Below are 20,904 nucleotides of genomic sequence, written 5' to 3'. Positions count from 1 at the left end.
CACCAGGTGGGTGATTCCCTCTGATCAGGGACTGGTCTAGACCTGGGACACCAGGTGGGTGATTCCCCTCTGATCAGGGACTGGTCTAGACCTGGGACACCAGGTGGGTGATTCCCCCTCTAATCAGGGACTGGTCTAGACCTGGGACACCAGGTGGGTGATTCCCCCTCTAATCAGGGACTGATTTAGACCTGGGACACCAGGTGGGTGATTCCCCCTCTAATCAGGGACTGGTCTAGACCTGGGACACCAGGTGGGTGATTCCCCTCTAATCAGGGATTGATTTAGACCTGGGACACCAGGTGGGTGATTCCCCCTCTAATCAGGGACTGGTTTAGACCTGGGACACCAGGTGGGTGATTCCCCTCTAATCAGGGGATTGATTTAGACCTGGGACACCAGGTGGGTGATTCCCCTCTAACCAGGGGACTGATTTAGACCTGGGACACCAGGTGGGTGATTCCCCCTCTAATCAGGGACTGGTTTAGACCTGGGACACCAGGTGGGTGATTCCCCCTCTAATCAGGGATTGATTTAGACCTGGGACACCAGGTGGGTGATTCCCCCTCTAATCAGGGACTGGTTTAGACCTGGGACACCAGGTGGGTGATTCCCCCTCTAATCAGGGACTGGTCTAGACCTGGGACACCAGGTGGGTGATTCCCCCTCTAATCATTGACTGGTCTAGACCTGGGACACCAGGTGGGTGATTCCCCCTCTAATCAGGGACTGGTTTAGACCTGGGACACCAGGTGGGTGATTCCCCTCTAATCATTGACTGGTCTAGACCTGGGACACCAGGTGGGTGATTCCCCTCTAATCAGGGACTGATTTAGACCTGGGACACCAGGTGGGTGATTCCCCTCTAATCAGGGACTGATTTAGACCTGGGACACCAGGTGGGTGATTCCCCCTCTAACCAGGGACTGATTTAGACCTGGGACACCAGGTGGGTGATTCCCCCTCTGATCAGGGACTGGTTTAGACCTGGGACACCAGGTGGGTGATTCCCCTCTAACCAGGGACTGATTTAGACCTGGGACACCAGGTGGGTGATTCCCCTCTAATCAGGGACTGGTCTAGACCTGGGACACCAGGTGGGTGATTCCCCTCTAACCAGGGACTGATTTAGACCTGGGACACCAGGTGGGTGATTCCCCTCTAATCATTGACTGGTCTAGACCTGGGACACCAGGTGGGTGATTCCCCTCTAATCAGGGACTGGTTTAGACCTGGGACACCAGGTGGGTGATTCCCCTCTAATCATTGACTGGTCTAGACCTGGGACACCAGGTGGGTGATTCCCCTCTAATCAGGGACTGGTCTAGACCTGGGACACCAGGTGGGTGATTCCCCTCTAACCAGGGACTGATTTAGACCTGGGACACCAGGTGGGTGATTCCCCTCTAATCAGGGACTGGTTTAGACCTGGGACACCAGGTGGGTGATCCCCCTCTAATCAGGGACTGGTCTAGACCTGGGACACCAGGTGGGTGATTCCCCTCTAATCAGGGACTGGTTTAGACCTGGGACACCAGGGGGGTGATTCCCCTCTAATCAGGGACTGGTTTAGACCTGGGACACCAGGGGGGTGATTCCCCTCTAATCATTGACTGGTCTAGACCTGGGACACCAGGTGGGTGATTCCCCTCTAACCAGGGACTGGTTTAGACCTGGGACACCAGGTGGGTGATTCCCCTCTAATCAGGGACTGGTTTAGACCTGGGACACCAGGTGGGTGATTCCCCTCTAATCAGGGACTGGTTTAGACCTGGGACACCAGGTGGGTGATTCCCCTCTAATCAGGGACTGGTTTAGACCTGGGACACCAGGGGGGTGATTCCCCCTCTAATCAGGGACTGGTTTAGACCTGGGACACCAGGTGGGTGATTCCCCTCTAATCAGGGACTGGTTTAGACCTGGGACACCAGGTGGGTGATTCCCCTCTAATCAGGGACTGGTTTAGACCTGGGACACCAGGTGGGTGATTCCCCTCTAATCAGGGACTGGTTTAGACCTGGGACACCAGGGGGGTGATTCCCCTCTAATCAGGGACTGGTCTAGACCTGGGACACCAGGTGGGTGATTCCCCTCTAATCAGGGACTGGTTTAGACCTGGGACACCAGGTGGGTGATTCCCCTCTAATCAGGGACTGGTTTAGACCTGGGACACCAGGTGGGTGATTCCCCCTCTGATCAGGGACTGGTTTAGACCTGGGACACCAGGTGGGTGATTCCCCTCTAATCAGGGACTGATTTAGACCTGGGACACCAGGTGGGTGATTCCCCTCTAATCAGGGACTGGTCTAGACCTGGGACACCAGGTGGGTGATCCCCCTCTAATCAGGGACTGGTCTAGACCTGGGACACCAGGTGGGTGATTCCCCTCTAATCAGGGACTGGTCTAGACCTGGGACACCAGGTGGGTGATTCCCCTCTAATCAGGGACTGGTCTAGACCTGGGACACCAGGTGGGTGATTCCCCTCTGATCAGGGACTGGTCTAGACCTGGGACACCAGGTGGGTGATTCCCCTTTAACCAGGGACTGGTTTAGACCTGGGACACCAGGTGGGTGATTCCCCTCTAACCAGGGACTGATTTAGACCTGGGACACCAGGTGGGTGATTCCCCTCTGATCAGGGACTGGTCTAGACCTGGGACACCAGGTGGGTGATCCCCCTCTAATCAGGGACTGGTCTAGACCTGGGGCACCAGGTGGGTGATCCCCCTCTAATCAGGGACTGGTCTAGACCTGGGACACCAGGTGGGTGATTCCCCTCTGATCAGGGACTGGTTTAGACCTGGGACACCAGGTGGGTGATTCCCCCTCTAATCAGGGACTGGTCTAGACCTGGGACACCAGGTGGGTGATTCCCCCTCTGATCAGGGACTGGTTTAGACCTGGGACACCAGGGGGTGATTCCCCCTCTGATCAGGGACTGGTTTAGACCTGGGACACCAGGTGGGTGATTCCCCCTCTAATCAGGGACTGGTTTAGACCTGGGACACCAGGTGGGTGATTCCCCTCTGATCAGGGACTGGTCTAGACCTGGGACACCAGGTGGGTGATTCCCCTCTAATCAGGGACTGGTCTAGACCTGGGACACCAGGTGGGTGATTCCCCTCTGATCAGGGACTGGTTTAGACCTGGGACACCAGGGGGGTGATTCCCCTCTGATCAGGGACTGGTTTAGACCTGGGACACCAGGTGGGTGATTCCCCTCTAATCAGGGACTGGTTTAGACCTGGGACACCAGGTGGGTGATTCCCCTCTAATCAGGGACTGGTTTAGACCTGGGACACCAGGTGGGTGATTCCCCTCTAATCAGGGACTGGTCTAGACCTGGGACACCAGGTGGGTGATTCCCCTCTAATCAGGGACTGGTCTAGACCTGGGACACCAGGTGGGTGATTCCCCTCTGATCAGGGACTGGTCTAGACCTGGGACACCAGGTGGGTGATTCCCCTCTGATCAGGGACTGGTCTAGACCTGGGACACCAGGTGGGTGATTCCCCTCTAATCAGGGACTGGTCTAGACCTGGGACACCAGGTGGGTGATTCCCCTCTAATCAGGGACTGGTTTAGACCTGGGACACCAGGTGGGTGATTCCCCCTCTGATCAGGGACTGGTTTACATTTTTACATTTTACATTTTAGTCATTTAGCAGACGCTCTTAACCAGAGCGACTTACAGGAGCAATTAGGGTCAAGTGCCTTGCTCAAGGGCACATTAACGTCATTTAGCAGACGCTCTTAGCCAGAGCGACTCACAAATTGGTACGTTCACCCTATAGCCAGTGGGATAACCACTTTACAATTTGGGGGGTTAGAAGGATTTAGGTTTAGGTTAGACCTGGGACACCAGGTCACCAGGTGGGTGATTCCCCTCTGATCAGGGACTGGTTTAGACCTGGGACACCAGGTGGGTGATTCCCCTCTAATCAGGGACTGGTCTAGACCTGGGACACCAGGTGGGTGATTCCCCTCTGATCAGGGGACTGGTTTAGACCTGGGACACCAGGTGGGTGATTCCCCTCTAATCAGGGACTGGTTTAGACCTGGGACACCAGGTGGGTGATTCCCCCTCTAACCAGGGACTGATTTAGACCTGGGACACCAGGTGGGTGATTCCCCTCTAACCAGGGACTGGTCTAGACCTGGGACACCAGGTGGGTGATTCCCCCTCTAATCAGGGACTGATTTAGACCTGGGACACCAGGTGGGTGATTCCCCTCTAATCAGGGACTGGTCTAGACCTGGGACACCAGGTGGGTGATTCCCCTCTAATCAGGGACTGGTTTAGACCTGGGACACCAGGTGGGTGATTCCCCTCTAATCAGGGACTGGTTTAGACCTGGGGCACCAGGTGGGTGATTCCCCTCTAATCAGGGACTGGTTTAGACCTGGGGCACCAGGTGGGTGATTCCCCTCTGATCAGGGACTGGTTTAGACCAGGGACACCAGGTGGGTGATTCCCCTCTGATCAGGGACTGGTTTAGACCTGGGACACCAGGGGGGTGATTCCTCTCTAATCAGGGACTGGTCTAGAAGCTAGGATGTAAGGGTTAAGGGTCTAGGGCATTCAACCGGGGGCCCGTGAAAATATAAAAAAGTGAAACAAATATTTTGTATTTCAATGTTTGTATGAATATCGCTAGCAAAAACAGAATAAACAAATGTTGAATACATACCTACAGTAAAAAAAAGTATTTCTAATGACGTCAACTTTATTGATCAACTCCTAATATTGAGCCAATTACACTCACTGGCATATCTGAGATAGGCTTTGAAAAAGCACCAGTCAACAGGCCACCAGTCAACAGGCCACCAGTCAACAGGCCACCAGTCAACAGGCTAGCAGTCAACAGGCCACCAGTCAACAGGCCACCAGTCAACAGGCCACCAGTCAACAGGCCACCAGTCAACAGGCCACCAGTCAACAGGCCACCAGTCAACAGGGTACCAGTCAACAGGCCACCAGTCAACAGGCCACCAGTCAACAGGCCACCAATCAACAGGCCACCAGTCAACAGGGTACCAGTCAACAGGCCACCAGTCAACAGGCCACCAGTCAACAGGCCACCAGTCAACAGGCCACCAGTCAACAAGCTACCAGTCAACAGGCCACCAGTCAACAGGCCACCAGTCAACAGGCCACCAGTCAACAGGCCACCAGTCAACAGGCCACCAGTCAACAGGCTACCAGTCAACAGGCCACCAGGCAGTCAACAGGCCACCAGTCAACAGGCCACCAGTCAACAGGCCACCAGTCAACAGGCCACCAGTCAACAGGCCACCAGTCAACAGGCCACCAGTCAACAGGCAACCAGTCAACAAGCTACCAGTCAACAGGCCACCAGTCAACAGGCCACCAGTCAACAAGCCACCAGTCAACAAGCTAGCAGTCAACAGGCTACCAGTCAACAGGCCAACAGTCAACAGGCCACCAGCCAACAGGCCACCAGTCAACAGGCCACCAGTCAACAGGCAACCAGTCAACAGGCTACCAGTCAACAGGGTACCAGTCAACAGGCCACCAGTCAACAGGGTACCAGTCAACAGGCCACCAGTCAACAGGCCACCAGTCAACAGGCCACCAGTCAACAAGCCACCAGTCAACAGGCCACCAGTCAACAGGCCACCAGTCAACAGGCCACCAGTCAACAAGCCACCAGTCAACAAGCTAGCAGTCAACAGGCTACCAGTCAACAGGCCAACAGTCAACAGGCCACCAGTCAACAGGCCACCAGTCAACAGGCCACCAGTCAACAGGCTACCAGTCAACAAGCTACCAGTCAACAAGCCACCAGTCAACAGGCCACCAGTCAACAGGCCACCAGTCAACAGGCCACCAGTCAACAGGCCACCAGTCAACAAGCTACCAGTCAACAGGCCACCAGTCAACAGGCCACCAGTCAACAAGCCACCAGTCAACAAGCTACCAGTCAACAGGCCACCAGTCAACAGGCCACCAGTCAACAGGCCACCAGTCAACAGGCCACCAGTCAACAGGCCACCAGTCAACAAGCTACCAGTCAACAGGCCACCAGTCAACAGGCCACCAGTCAACAGGCCACCAGTCAACAGGCCACCAGTCAACAGGCCACCAGTCAACAGGCCACCAGTCAACAGGCCACCAGTCAACAGGCCACCAGTCAACAAGCTAGCAGTCAACAGGCTACCAGTCAACAGGCCACCAGCCAACAGGCCACCAGTCAACAGGCCACCAGTCAACAGGCCACCAGTCAACAGGCCACCAGTCAACAGGCCACCAGTCAACAGGCCACCAGTCAACAGGCTACCAGTCAACAGGCCACCAGTCAACAGGCCACCAGTCAACAGGCCACCAGTCAACAAGCCACCAGTCAACAGGCCACCAGTCAACAGGCCACCAGCCAACAGGCCACCAGTCAACAGGCCACCAGTCAACAGGCCACCAGTCAACAGGCCACCAGTCAACAAGCTAGCAGTCAACAGGCCACCAGTCAACAGGCCACCAGTCAACAGGCCACCAGTCAACAGGCCACCAGTCAACAGGCCACCAGTCAACAGGCCACCAGTCAACAGGCCACCAGTCAACAGGCCACCAGTCAACAGGCCACCAGTCAACAGGCAACCAGTCAACAAGCTACCAGTCAACAGGCCACCAGTCAACAGGCCACCAGTCAACAAGCCACCAGTCAACAAGCTAGCAGTCAACAGGCTACCAGTCAACAGGCCAACAGTCAACAGGCCACCAGCCAACAGGCCACCAGTCAACAGGCCACCAGTCAACAGGCAACCAGTCAACAGGCTACCAGTCAACAGGCCAACAGTCAACAGGCCAACAGTCAACAGGCCACCAGTCAACAGGCCACCAGTCAACAGGCTACCAGTCAACAGGGTACCAGTCAACAGGCCACCAGTCAACAGGCTACCAGTCAACAGGCCAACAGTCAACAGGCCACCAGTCAACAGGCCACCAGTCAACAAGCTACCAGTCAACAGGCCACCAGTCAACAGGCCACCAGTCAACAGGCCACCAGTCAACAAGCCACCAGTCAACAAGCCAGCAGTCAACAGGCTACCAGTCAACAGGCCAACAGTCAACAGGCCACCAGTCAACAGGCCACCAGTCAACAGGCCACCAGTCAACAGGCTACCAGTCAACAAGCTACCAGTCAACAGGCCACCAGTCAACAGGCCACCAGTCAACAGGCCACCAGTCAACAAGCTACCAGTCAACAGGCCACCAGTCAACAGGCCACCAGTCAACAGGCTACCAGTCAACAGGGTACCAGTCAACAAGCCACCAGTCAACAGGCCACCAGTCAACAAGCTACCAGTCAACAGGCCACCAGTCAACAGGCCACCAGTCAACAAGCTACCAGTCAACAGGCCACCAGTCAACAGGCCACCAGTCAACAGGCCACCAGTCAACAGGCCACCAGTCAACAGGCCACCAGTCAACAGGCCACCAGTCAACAAGCTACCAGTGTGGCATTGCCGCTGGCTGCTGGTTCATACCGTTTTGCCAACACATGGCTAACCTTTGTTTAACCAGATTAAAAGCTGCTCTTAGTGAAAGTGGAGGTGCCCTTCTATCTAAAAGGCTCAGTTAGAGTTTCCACTTCCTCTTCCTGTTATAATGAACAACTATCTACCAAATCTTTTCATTTTTAAATGTTGATTACTTCTCCTTGCCATTATCAGTCACCTGATGATAAGGCATGACATATTATTGTTTTGTTAACGTATGATGGGGGTCCCTGGGTCGCCAGGAGGGGGGTCCACAGGTAATAAAAGGTTGAAGACCCCTGGTCTAGGGGTTAGGGGGTAGAGACTAGGGCCTCACCTGGTGCAGATAGGCAGGAACCACAGTCTCTTGTCGTCTCCAAACACCTGCTGCAGGTTCCTCCTGATCCCCACGTTGAAACCATTACGGTCTGGTCCTGTAGGGAAGACTGGAGCAGAGAACGCCTCTGGATGAGAGGGGAGGGGAGGGGAGGGGAGGGGAGGGGAGGGGAGGGGGGAGGCAGAGTCAGAGAGGGAGGGAGGAATAGACTTCAGTGGCTGTGTTTCTCTACACTGCTAATGCCTTGAAACGGGTCTTCTTGGCCTAAACATGGTAGCTACATTTATTACCTAGTGTGGACCTGTTCTTGGCGACCAGCCAGCAGTGGTAACCGAACAGGAACATGAGACTGACTAAGAACATCAACGCCACGAACATCAGGAAGAGAACGTGGAACTTAGCGGGTCCGTTTGGCAGGTCCCCCTGTAGGAGAACACACACAGACCGGAGATCTAGAACTGTGTAGGAGAACAGGAGAACCAGAACCACAGATAGAACCATGTGAAGCAGTAGACCACCGAAGAACCTCTGCCGTTACACAACAAAGAATGTGCCTTGTGATGCGTCTGACTGTTGACACAGTTTAATATGTTACTATGGTCACAGCAGCATTAGGTCATGTGATCTGACTGTTGACACAGTTTAATATGTTACTATGGTCACAGCAGCAGTAGGTCATGTGATCTGACTGTTGACACAGTTTACATCAATATGTTACTATGGTCACCGCAGCAGTAGGTCATGTGATCTGACTGTTGACACAGTTTAATATGTTACTATGGTCACAGCAGCATTAGGTCATGTGATCTGACTGTTGACACAGTTTAATATGTTACTATGGTCACAGCAGCAGTAGGTCATGTGATCTGACTGTTGACACAGTTTAATATGTTACTATGGTCACAGCAGCAGTAGGTCATGTGATCTGACTGTTGACACAGTTTACATCAATATGTTACTATGGTCACCGCAGCAGTAGGTCATGTGATCTGACTGTTGACACAGTTTACATCAATATGTTACTATGGTCACAGCAGCAGTAGGTCATGTGATCTGACTGTTGACACAGTTTAATATGTTACTATGGTCACAGCAGCAGTAGGTCATGTGATCTGACTGTTGACACAGTTTAATATGTTACTATGGTCACAGCAGCAGTAGGTCATGTGATCTGACTGTTGACACAGTTTAATATGTTACTATGGTCACAGCAGCAGTAGGTCATGTGATCTGACTGTTGACACAGTTTAATATGTTACTATGGTCACAGCAGCAGCAGGTCATGTGATCTGACTGTTGACACAGTTTAATATGTTACTATGGTCACAGCAGCAGCAGGTCATGTGATCTGACTGTTGACACAGTTTAATATGTTACTATGGTCACAGCAGCAGCAGGTCATGTGATCTGACTGTTGACACAGTTTAATATGTTACTATGGTCACAGCAGCATTAGGTCATGTGATCTGACTGTTGACACAGTTTAATATGTTACTATGGTCACCGCAGCAGTAGGTCATGTGATCTGACTGTTGACACAGTTTACATCAATATGTTACTATGGTCACCGCAGCAGTAGGTCATGTGATCTGACTGTTGACACAGTTTACATCAATATGTTACTATGGTCACAGCAGCAGTAGGTCATGTGATCTGACTGTTGACACAGTTTAATATGTTACTATGGTCACAGCAGCAGTAGGTCATGTGATCTGACTGTTGACACAGTTTAATATGTTACTATGGTCACAGCAGCAGTAGGTCATGTGATCTGACTGTTGACACAGTTTAATATGTTACTATGGTCACAGCAGCAGTAGGTCATGTGATCTGACTGTTGACACAGTTTAATATGTTACTATGGTCACAGCAGCAGTAGGTCATGTGATCTGACTGTTGACACAGTTTAATATGTTACTATGGTCACAGCAGCTGTAGGTCATGTGATCTGACTGTTGACACAGTTTAATATGTTACTATGGTCACAGCAGCAGTAGGTCATGTGATCTGACTGTTGACACAGTTTAATATGTTACTATGGTCACAGCAGCAGTAGGTCATGTGATCTGACTGTTGACACAGTTTAATATGTTACTATGGTCACAGCAGCAGTAGGTCATGTGATCTGACTGTTGACACAGTTTAATATGTTACTATGGTCACAGCAGCAGTAGGTCATGTGATCTGACTGTTGACACAGTTTAATATGTTACTATGGTCACAGCAGCAGTAGGTCATGTGATCTGACTGTTGACACAGTTTAATATGTTACTATGGTCACAGCAGCAGTAGGTCATGTGATCTGACTGTTGACACAGTTTACATCAATATGTTACTATGGTCACAGCAGCAGTAGGTCATGTGATCTGACTGTTGACACAGTTTAATATGTTACTATGGTCACAGCAGCAGCAGGTCATGTGATCTGACTGTTGACACAGTTTAATATGTTACTATGGTCACAGCAGCAGCAGGTCATGTGATCTGACTGTTGACACAGTTTAATATGTTACTATGGTCACAGCAGCAGCAGGTCATGTGATCTGACTGTTGACACAGTTTAATATGTTACTATGGTCACAGCAGCATTAGGTCATGTGATCTGACTGTTGACACAGTTTACATCATATGTTACTATGGTCACCGCAGCAGTAGGTCATGTGATCTGACTGTTGACACAGTTTACATCAATATGTTACTATGGTCACCGCAGCAGTAGGTCATGTGATCTGACTGTTGACACAGTTTACATCAATATGTTACTATGGTCACCGCAGCAGTAGGTCATGTGATCTGACTGTTGACACAGTTTAATATGTTACTATGGTCACCGCAGCAGTAGGTCATGTGATCTGACTGTTGACACAGTTTAACATATGTTACTATGGTCACAGCAGCAGTAGGTCATGTGATCTGACTGTTGACACAGTTTAATATGTTACTATGGTCACAGCAGCAGCAGGTCATGTGATCTGACTGTTGACACAGTTTAATATGTTACTATGGTCACAGCAGCAGTAGGTCATGTGATCTGACTGTTGACACAGTTTAATATGTTACTATGGTCACAGCAGCAGTAGGTCATGTGATCTGACTGTTGACACAGTTTAATATGTTACTATGGTCACAGCAGCTGTAGGTCATGTGATCTGACTGTTGACACAGTTTAATATGTTACTATGGTCACAGCAGCAGTAGGTCATGTGATCTGACTGTTGACACAGTTTAATATGTTACTATGGTCACAGCAGCAGTAGGTCATGTGATCTGACTGTTGACACAGTTTACACAATATGTTACTATGGTCACAGCAGCAGTAGGTCATGTGATCTGACTGTTGACACAGTTTAATATGTTACTATGGTCACAGCAGCAGTAGGTCATGTGATCTGACTGTTGACACAGTTTAATATGTTACTATGGTCACAGCAGCAGTAGGTCATGTGATCTGACTGTTGACACAGTTTAATATGTTACTATGGTCACAGCAGCAGTAGGTCATGTGATCTGACTGTTGACACAGTTTAATATGTTACTATGGTCACAGCAGCAGTAGGTCATGTGATCTGACTGTTGACACAGTTTAATCATATGTTACTATGGTCACAGCAGCAGTAGGTCATGTGATCTGACTGTTGACACAGTTTAATATGTTACTATGGTCACAGCAGCAGTAGGTCATGTGATCTGACTGTTGACACAGTTTAATATGTTACTATGGTCACAGCAGCAGTAGGTCATGTGATCTGACTGTTGACACAGTTTAATATGTTACTATGGTCACAGCAGCAGTAGGTCATGTGACTAAGGCTCTATTCTGGTCTAAAGTAGTGCACTATATAGGGAATAGGGTGCCATTCTCTGGTCTAAAGTAGTGCACTATATAGGGAATAGGGTGCCATTCTCTGGTCTAAAGTAGTGCTCTATATAGGGAATAGGGTGCCATTCTCTGGTCTAAAGTAGTGCACTATATAGGGAATAGGGTGCCATTTGAGATCCCTAAGCTGTGATGTAAAACGTCCAACACCACTCACCACCCAGAAGTTGATGAAGTATCTGAAGACGGAGGCACTGATGAACACACAGTAGACCATGGAGTAGGACAGGAAGAGGAGGAAGAACTTGTAGTTAGAGAACCCCACACAGTTATTCACCCTGAAGAGAGAGAGAGAGACACAGTTATTCACCCTGAAGAGAGAGAGAGAGAGAGAGAGAGAGAGAGAGTTATTCACCCTGGAGAGAGAGAGAAAGAGACAGTTATTCACCCTGAAGAGAGAGAGAGAGAGAGAGAGAGAGAGAGAGAATTTGAAAACAAACCCAATTTTGATAAACTCCCTTATCTACTGGGTGAAAAACCACAGTGTGCCATCACAGCAGCAAGATTTGTGACCTGTTGCCACAAGAAAAGGGCAACCAGTGAAGAACAAACACATTTTGTAAATACAACCCATATTTATGTTTATTTATTTTCCCATTTGTACTTTAACTATTTGCACATCGTTACAACACTGTATATAGACATAATATGACATTTGAAATGTCTCTTATTTTGGAACTTCTGAGACAACATGAAATTAGTATCAGTTAGCAGGTGGAACATTCAGGGCCTAAACTCATCAACCTTTGGACTGAAGAGTTTAGCACTAGAGTCATTTTTTTTTAATTAAAGATGTTGACGTCATCATTCCGCAGGAGACATGGTATAAGGCAGACATTGTAACTCACGGTCCCACAGGCTACAGAGAGGTAATTGTGTCGTCACAGAAACACAGCTCTGTCAATAGAGGCAGAGACTCTGGAGGATTGATCATTTGGTACAAATCCGAACAACAAAATCTAATTGATCCCCTCAAAATTGGTCATTTATCACATTTGGTTAAAACTGAAAAAATAATTTGTATTGACAGAAAAATGTGTGTTCCTTTGCGCAATATATATCCCCCCCTCAGAATCCCCATATTACTCAGAGGAGATATTCCCCAGCCTTGAGGAAGAGACGTGCCATTTCCAGGCCCAGAGAAATGTGCTCATCTGTGGGGACACAAATACACTGACAGGAACACTACCTGATCTAACGACCACAGGAGGGGACAGCTTTATTACAGGCCATACTGTTTCTAACTGTCTTAATCTCCCCCATAGAAACAACAGTGACAGCACCATCAACAGAAACGGAAGGGATCTGTTGCAGCTCTGTCGAAGCCTGGGTCTGTATTTTGTCAGTGGTAGGTTACGGGGGGGGGACTCTTTGGGGAGATTCCCCTATTGCTCACCTCTTGGCCACATCACAGTAGACTATATGATTACAGACATTGACCCTTTCTCTCTCAGCTCATTCACCGTCAAGCCACTAACACCTCTGTCTGATCACAGACAACATGGAAACAGCCCAGTGAGCTGCACAACATCAGAAACTCATACAGATGGGCCCAAAACAGAACAGAAGAATACCCAGAAAGCAACCAGTAACCAAAATATCCAAACACTTTTAGATAACTTTCTGGATACCACATACCATTCATAATGGTGAATTACACCTTTATTACTATGAGACTTTAAAACTCTATAAACGTAGACTCAGAACCAACCAGCCCAGTCCTACAGCAAGCGGCAGAACCAACCAGCCCGGTCCTACAGCAAGCAGCAGAACCAACCAGCCCGGTCCTACAGCAAGCAGCAGAACCAACCAGCCCGGTCCTACAGCAAGCAGCTGAACCAACCAGCCCAGTCCAACAGCACGCAGCTGAACCAACCAGCCCAGTCCAACAGCAAGCGGCTGAACCAACCAGCCCAGTCCAACAGCAAGCAGCAGAACCAACCAGCCCAGTCCAACAGCAAGCAGCTGAACCAACCAGCCCAGTCCAACAGCTGAACCAAACAGCCCAGTCCAACAGCAAGCGGCTGAACCAACCAGCCCAGTCCAACAGCTGAACCAACCAGCCCAGTCCAACAGCAAGCGGCTGAACCAACCAGCCCAGTCCAACAGCAAGCAGCTGAACCAACCAGCCCGGTCCAACAGCAAGCAGCTGAACCAACCAGCCCAGTCCAACAGCAAGCGGCTGACACTAATTTAGGAGTCCATAAACACAAACAACTTCTGGCAAAATTGGTAAACCCCCCCCAAAAAATCGAAACTATAGGAATTAGCGATACAAAATGGTGACATATGGACAGCCCACTTTAAAACACTCTACAACACCGTTCAAATTGACACAAACGCAGAACAATGACAAATTCATGAGAAGTTGAATGGATTAGAAAAAGCTATAAAAAGGACATCCATTGGACTCCCCAATTACTAACACAGAGCTCTTTAAGAAACGTCAGGCCCTCAAATTAAAAAAAGCATGTGGACCTGATGTCACCCTAAATGAGATGCTCAAATTCACTAGTGCAAAATGTCAATTGGCTATATTAAAACTGTTTAATTTGATCCTGAGTGTAGGTTATTTCCCTGACATCTGGAATCAAGGACTCATAACCCCAATCTTTAAGAACGGAGACAAATTTGACCCTAACAATTCCAGAGGCATTTGTGTGAACAGTAACCTGGGGAAGGTTTTCTGTAGTATTATAAATGTAAGAGTTCTAAACTTCCTTAATAATACAATGTCTTGAGTAAAAGCCAAATTGAATTTATACCAAAACATCACACGACCGATCCTATTTACACCCTACACACCCTGATAGATAAACATGTCCACCAAAATAATACCCAAATATACGCTTGCTTTATCGACTTCCAAAAAGCACTTGATTCTATTTGGCATACAGGAATGTTCTACAAAGTTATTGAGAGTGGTGTAGGGGTAAAAACATATGACATAATTAAATTAAATACATGCAGTATCAAAATTGGCAAGAAAATAACAGAATTCTTTAACCAGGGGCGGGGCCTTCGCCAGGGTTGTAATCTGAGCCCTGCACTCTTCAATATTTACATCAACGAATTGGCCACTGTTCTAGAAAAATCCTCAGCCCCTGGTGTTAGTCTCCACAATTCAGAGGTTAAATGCCTGCTCTTGGCAGATGACCTGTGCCTGCTGTCACCCACAGCACATGGCCTACAGCAGAGCCTGGACCTGCTAGAGCAGTACTGACAGACCTGGGCCCTGGCAGTAAACCCACAGCACATGGCCTACAGCAGAGCCTGGACCTGCTAGAGCAGTACTGACAGACCTGGGCCCTGGCAGTAAACCCACAGCACATGGCCTACAGCAGAGCCTGGACCTGCTAGAGCAGTACTGACAGACCTGGGCCCTGGCAGTAAACCCACAGCACATGGCCTACAGCAGAGCCTGGACCTGCTAGAGCAGTACTGTCAGACCTGGGCCCTGGCAGTAAACCCCAAAAAGACTCAAATAATGATCTTCCAGAGAAGATCTCAGGGAATTAGACCAAAGTTCTCAATCGGTACAAAATACACTATAATTACTTAGGTTTAAATATATAGAGTACAGCACACACTACAATAAGCTCAACTGGACACCTTAATGAGGCAGTGAATGAACAGAGAGAACGCATGCAGGGCATTCTACGCAATTAAAAAACTAATTCAAATACCTATTCAAATCTGCCTAAAAACTAATTGAATGTGTCACTGAACCAATTGCACTTTATAGCAGCGAGGTGTGGGGTCCATTTGCAAAACAAGATTTCACCAAATGGGACAAACACCCCATTGGAACCCTGCATGCAGAGTTCTGTAAGATTCTCCTACATGTCCAGAGGAAAACTACAAACAATGCATGCAGGGCAGAATTAGGCCAATATCCACTAATAATACAAACTAAAAAAAGAGCAATTGAGTTTTGGAAACATCTAAAATACAGTGACCCCCTCTCATATCATTACCAAGCCCTGCGATGCCAAGAGCTGAGCAAAGAAAAGAGTCCCCTCATCCAGCTGGTCCTGGCGCTGAGTTCACAAACCTGTTCTACTAACACACTGAAGCCTCAGGACCAGAACATCCAATCAATCAGAATAAACCAAATTACAACAATTACAAAACTACATTACTTATTGGGAAACACAAGCACAAGCAAAATGCAGTGCTATCTGGCCCTAAATCGACAGTACACCGTGGCAAACTATCTGACCATGGTTACTGATCAAAACCTTAGAAAAACCTTGACAAAGTACAGGCTCAGTGAGCCCAGCCTTGCCATTGAGAAGGGTAGACACAGGAAAACCTGGCTCCCTGTAGAGGAAAGGCTGTGCAACCACTGCACCACAGCAGAACCTGAGACAGAGCTGCATTTCCTGACAAAATGTCAACATTATAAAACAATTAGAGAGCGTCATTTCCCCCAATATGAAACCCTTATTCAAGGTTTCAAAGACCTCTCTGATGAGAATAGGCTACCCGTCCTGTTGGGGGAGGACTCAGGCTACCCGTCCTGTTGGGGGAGGACTCAGGTTACCCGTCCTGTTGGGGGAGGACTCAGGCTACCCGTCCTGTTGGGGGAGGACGCAGGCTACCCGTCCTGTTGGGGGAGGACGCAGGCTACCCGTCCTGTTGGGGGAGGACGCAGGCTACCCGTCCTGTTGGGGGAGGACTCAGGCTACCCGTCCTGTTGGGGGAGGACACAGCCTACCCGTCCTGTTGGGGGAGGACGCAGGCTACCCTTCCTGTTGGGGGAGGACTCAGGCTACCCGTCCTGTTGGGGGAGGACTCAGGCTCCCCGTCCTGTTGGGGGAGGACTCAGGCTCCCCGTCCTGTTGGGGGAGGACTCAGGCTACCCGTCCTGTTGGGGGAGGACTCAGGCTACCCTTCCTGTTGGGGGAGGACTCAGGCTACCCGTCCTGTTGGGGGAGGACTCAGGCTACCCGTCCTGTTGGGGGAGGACTCAGGCTACCCGTCCTGTTGGGGGAGGACTCAGGCTACCCGTCCCTGTTGGGGGAGGACTCAGGCTACCCGTCCTGTTGGGGGAGGACTCAGGCTTCCCGTCCTGTTGGGGGAGGTCTCAGGCTACCCGTCCTGTTGGGGGAGGACTCAGGCTTCCCGTCCTGTTGGGGGAGGTCTCAGGCTACCCGTCCTGTTGGGGGAGGACTCAGGCTACCCGTCCTGTTGGGGGAGGTCTCAGGCTACCCGTCCTGTTGGGGGAGGACTCAGGCTTCCCGTCCTGTTGGGGGAGGACTCAGGCTACCCGTCCTGTTGGGGGAGGACTCAGGCTTCCCGTCCTGTTGGGGGAGGACTCAGGCTTCCCGTCCTGTTGGGGGAGGTCTCAGGCTACCCGTCCTGTTGGGGGAGGACTCAGGCTTCCCGTCCTGTTGGGGGAGGACTCAGGCTTCCCGTCCTGTTGGGGGAGGTCTCAGGCTACCCGTCCTGTTGGGGGAGGACTCAGGCTTCCCGTCCTGTTGGGGGAGGACTCAGAGAGCTGTGGATTGGCAGCGCACTACATTGCTGCCTGCCATAAGATGAGGGACAGTGTCTGACAGACCAACCAACCTGCACATGTCCTCTATATTGTTATTGTTCAATGGTTATTTTGACCCTTGATTATTGTTGTTACGGATTGTCCCGTTGACAATATTGATAATTATAATTTTAATTATGTTAATATTGTAAATGTATCACTTCATCTCTAAAGTACGCTTTGGCAATATGTACATTGTTACGTCATGCCAATAAAGCAAATTGAATTGATACACAGTTATTCAACCTGGAGAGAAAGAGACAGACAGAGAGCGTGCAAGAGAGAGAGATACGCAGTTATTCACCCTGGAGAGAGAGAGAGAGAGAGAGTGAGAGAAAGAGAGAGAGAGATGCACAGTTATTCACCCTGGAGAGAGAGAAAGAGAGACAGAGAGAGAGAGGGAGAGAGAGAGAGAGAGAGTGAGAGAAAGAGAGAGATACGCAGTTATTCACCCTGGAGAGAGAGAGAGAGAGAGAGAGAGAGAGAGAGAGAGAGAGAGAGAGAGAGAGAGAGAGAAAGAGAAAGAGAGATGCACAGTTATTCACCCTGGAGAGAGAGAAAGAGAGACAGAGAGATACGCAGTTATTCACCCTGGAGAGAGAGAGACAGACAGACACAGTAGCATCAGGATCAAATGAAAGACGTAATTTATTTACTTACTAAATGTTATTACAAAATGTACGTATTTACAGCTAATACATAATGAACAGACAGTATTAACCACCCACCATGGACAGTGATGATCCATCTTCAGGACACACCTGCAACAGACAACACATATCACTGGACAGGTTTAAAGTAAGCAACTACCATTAGAAAATGTATGAAAATTCAACATTCAACCATTCTTACATCAACATAAAAGGTGTGCAACTTTTTTATTTACTTTGAGAAAACTGTAAAGAGATTAATTTTGGGGTTGAAATGTCTGTCTATACACAATTGCAGTAAACATGTCCGATTTCAGTATTTCCACAGCCCATTCATCAGTCAGGCCCCCAGGGAAGGAAGGGCCTAGTAGTTGGCCAGAGTTTAGTCATCATCATTAACAGGACAGCTGTTGTTCTCCAGGTAAACAAGAGATCCTAATGCTGTCCAATCAGAGGTGGACTGGTGTCACCTTTCTAATGCTGTCCAATCAGAGGTGGACTGGTGTCACCTTTCTAATGCTGTCCAATCAGAGGTGGACTGGTGTCACCTTTCTAATGCTGTCCAATCAGAGGTGGACTGGTGTCACCTTTCTAATGCTGTCCAATCAGAGGTGGACTGGTGTCACCTTTCTAATGCTGTCCAATCAGAGGTGGACTGGTGTCACCTTTCTAATGCTGTCCAATCAGAGGTGGACTGGTGTCACCTTTCTAATGCTGTCCAATCAGAGGTGGACTGGTGTCACCTTTCTAATGCTGTCCAATCAGAGGTGGGACTGGTGTCACCTTTCTAATGCTGTCCAATCAGAGGTGGACTGGTGTCACCTTTCTAATGCTGTCCAATCAGAGGTGGACTGGTGTCACCTTTCTAATGCTGTCCAATCAGAGGTGGACTGGTGTCACCTTCCTAATGCTGTCCAATCAGAGGTGGACTGGTGTGACCTTCCTAATGCTGTCCAATCAGATCAGTGTTACCTGTCCACAGACAGGGAGACAGGTATGGGTCTGTGTGACAGAGCAGGGGAGGAGACTTACGTTTCACAGACAGAGCAGTGGTGACTGCGGTCAGGCTTCAGCACCTGGCATCGGTCACAGAACCTGATGGCTGAGGGGACACACAACCACACACACACACACACACACACACACACACACACACACACATACACACAACACACACACACACACACATACACATACACACAACACACACAACACACACACATACACACATACACACAACACACACACATACACACAACACACACACACACACACACACACACACACACACACACACACACACACACACACAACACACACACACACACACAACACACACACACACACACACAACACACACACACACACACACACACACACACACACAACACACACACACACAACACACAACACACAACACACACAACACACACAACACACACACAACACACAACACACACACAACACAACACACACACACACAACACACACGAGAAGCCATATGATCCTCCACTTCCCTTATCTTATCTTACAGACACTTCGAGGCTGGAGGATATTAGGTTGTAGATGACAAACTGATGGGTAACAGTACGTCATGTTTGATCTGTTTGCTAACAGGACTGGAGAAGATAGGGTGCGTCCCATTGGCACTATATTCATTATGTAGTGCACTACAAAGGGTACCATTTGGGACGCTGCTCTAGATATGAGTGGTTCACCTCCAGACGTAGCTCTGGTGAAGATGGGGAGTCTCTTAGCGATGTCCACCAGGATCTGTTTCTGACCATCAGGCCTCTCCTCCCTCTCATAACGCTCCTTATCAGAGTACGACAGATGGAACTGGAACCAACAACCACATGTTAGAATGCTCTACCACTGCTTATAAGCATGTATGAGCCTTGATGAAGCATGTATGAGCCTTGATGAAGCATGTATGAGCCTTGATGAAGCATGTATGAGCCTTGATCAAGCATGTATGAGCCTTGATGAAGCATGTATGAGCCTTGATGAAGCATGTATGAGCCTTGATCAAGCATGTATGAGCCTTGATGAAGCATGTATGAGCCTTGATCAAGCATGTATGAGCCTTGATCAAGCATGTATGAGCCTTGATCAAGCATGTATGAGCCTTGATCAAGCATGTATGAGCCTTGATGAAGCATGTATGAGCCTTGATCAAGCATGTATGAGCCTTGATCAAGCATGTATGAGCCTTGATCAAGCATGTATGAGCCTTGATGAAGCATGTATGAGCCTTGATCAAGCATGTATGAGCCTTGATGAAGCATGTATGAGCATCTCCTCTCTCTCATAACGCTCCTTATCTGAATACAACAGCTGGAACTTGAACCATTCACAAGCTGATAACACAGGGCTTTGAATCACCTCATGATTATGAGCACAACGTTCTATGGTTATTATAGACAACATTATATTCAAAAGCTTTCAGCAACATAAAAAGCGAAGGGATTATGTTAGTCAACAGGGATCATGCTCTATTAGGCTGCTTGTTATAGGCTAAGCATGTACTGTATATAGCCTTTTTCACACTGTCAGTTTGAAGTGACTGAAATCCAAATATTTTGCATATCCGATTTCAAATCTGTACTTTTTCCTGCAGTCTGAACAGCCAAAGAGCACATGGAATCAGATATTTAAAGCAACATTGCAACTTGTCTGAACGGTCAAATCTGATTTATTTGCCCTCAAGGGGTTTTTAGACTGTTATTTGGCATATCTCGTTGCTTGCTAGCTACTCTGTTGACAGTCTGACAAGAACATGTGGTAGCCAACTAGCTTGTTAATTAGTGAATGTGCTAGAAAGCTAACCAGCTACCTAGCTAGCTAGTTGACTGCTGTGGCTAGACAAAAAGGACTCGTTTTGAAAGTTGGGATCATCTCATCCTTTGAGGCTTTAAAAATGTCCTTACACTATGATTTTGAACATTCAAAGCAACTGGGAAACGTCCATGGCAGGCATTGTTGTCACCTTAGCTTGC

General features: G+C 48.9%; 1 protein-coding gene across 1 annotated transcript in view; it reads right to left on the bottom strand.

Annotated features, from left to right (window-relative positions):
* zdhhc15b (zinc finger DHHC-type palmitoyltransferase 15b) overlaps nucleotides 1–20,904 on the bottom strand; it is a 29,484-nt gene that overhangs the window by 7,352 nt on the left and 1,228 nt on the right. The window contains exons 4-9 of the mRNA XM_041871511.2: nucleotides 19,624–19,744; nucleotides 18,938–19,007; nucleotides 17,984–18,016; nucleotides 11,871–11,991; nucleotides 8,127–8,259; nucleotides 7,837–7,963 (exon numbers count right to left, since the gene is read on the bottom strand). Coding sequence (XP_041727445.2) covers nucleotides 7,837–7,963; nucleotides 8,127–8,259; nucleotides 11,871–11,991; nucleotides 17,984–18,016; nucleotides 18,938–19,007; nucleotides 19,624–19,744 — 605 coding nt within the window. The remainder of the gene's footprint in view (nucleotides 1–7,836; nucleotides 7,964–8,126; nucleotides 8,260–11,870; nucleotides 11,992–17,983; nucleotides 18,017–18,937; nucleotides 19,008–19,623; nucleotides 19,745–20,904) is intronic.

The sequence above is a fragment of the Coregonus clupeaformis genome, unplaced genomic scaffold (assembly GCF_020615455.1).
Source record: "Coregonus clupeaformis isolate EN_2021a unplaced genomic scaffold, ASM2061545v1 scaf0795, whole genome shotgun sequence".
In the NCBI taxonomy this organism is placed as follows: Eukaryota; Metazoa; Chordata; class Actinopteri; order Salmoniformes; family Salmonidae; genus Coregonus; species Coregonus clupeaformis.
The sequence above is the reverse complement of the archived record's forward strand: the minus strand, read 5'-3'. Positions and strand labels throughout refer to the sequence as shown.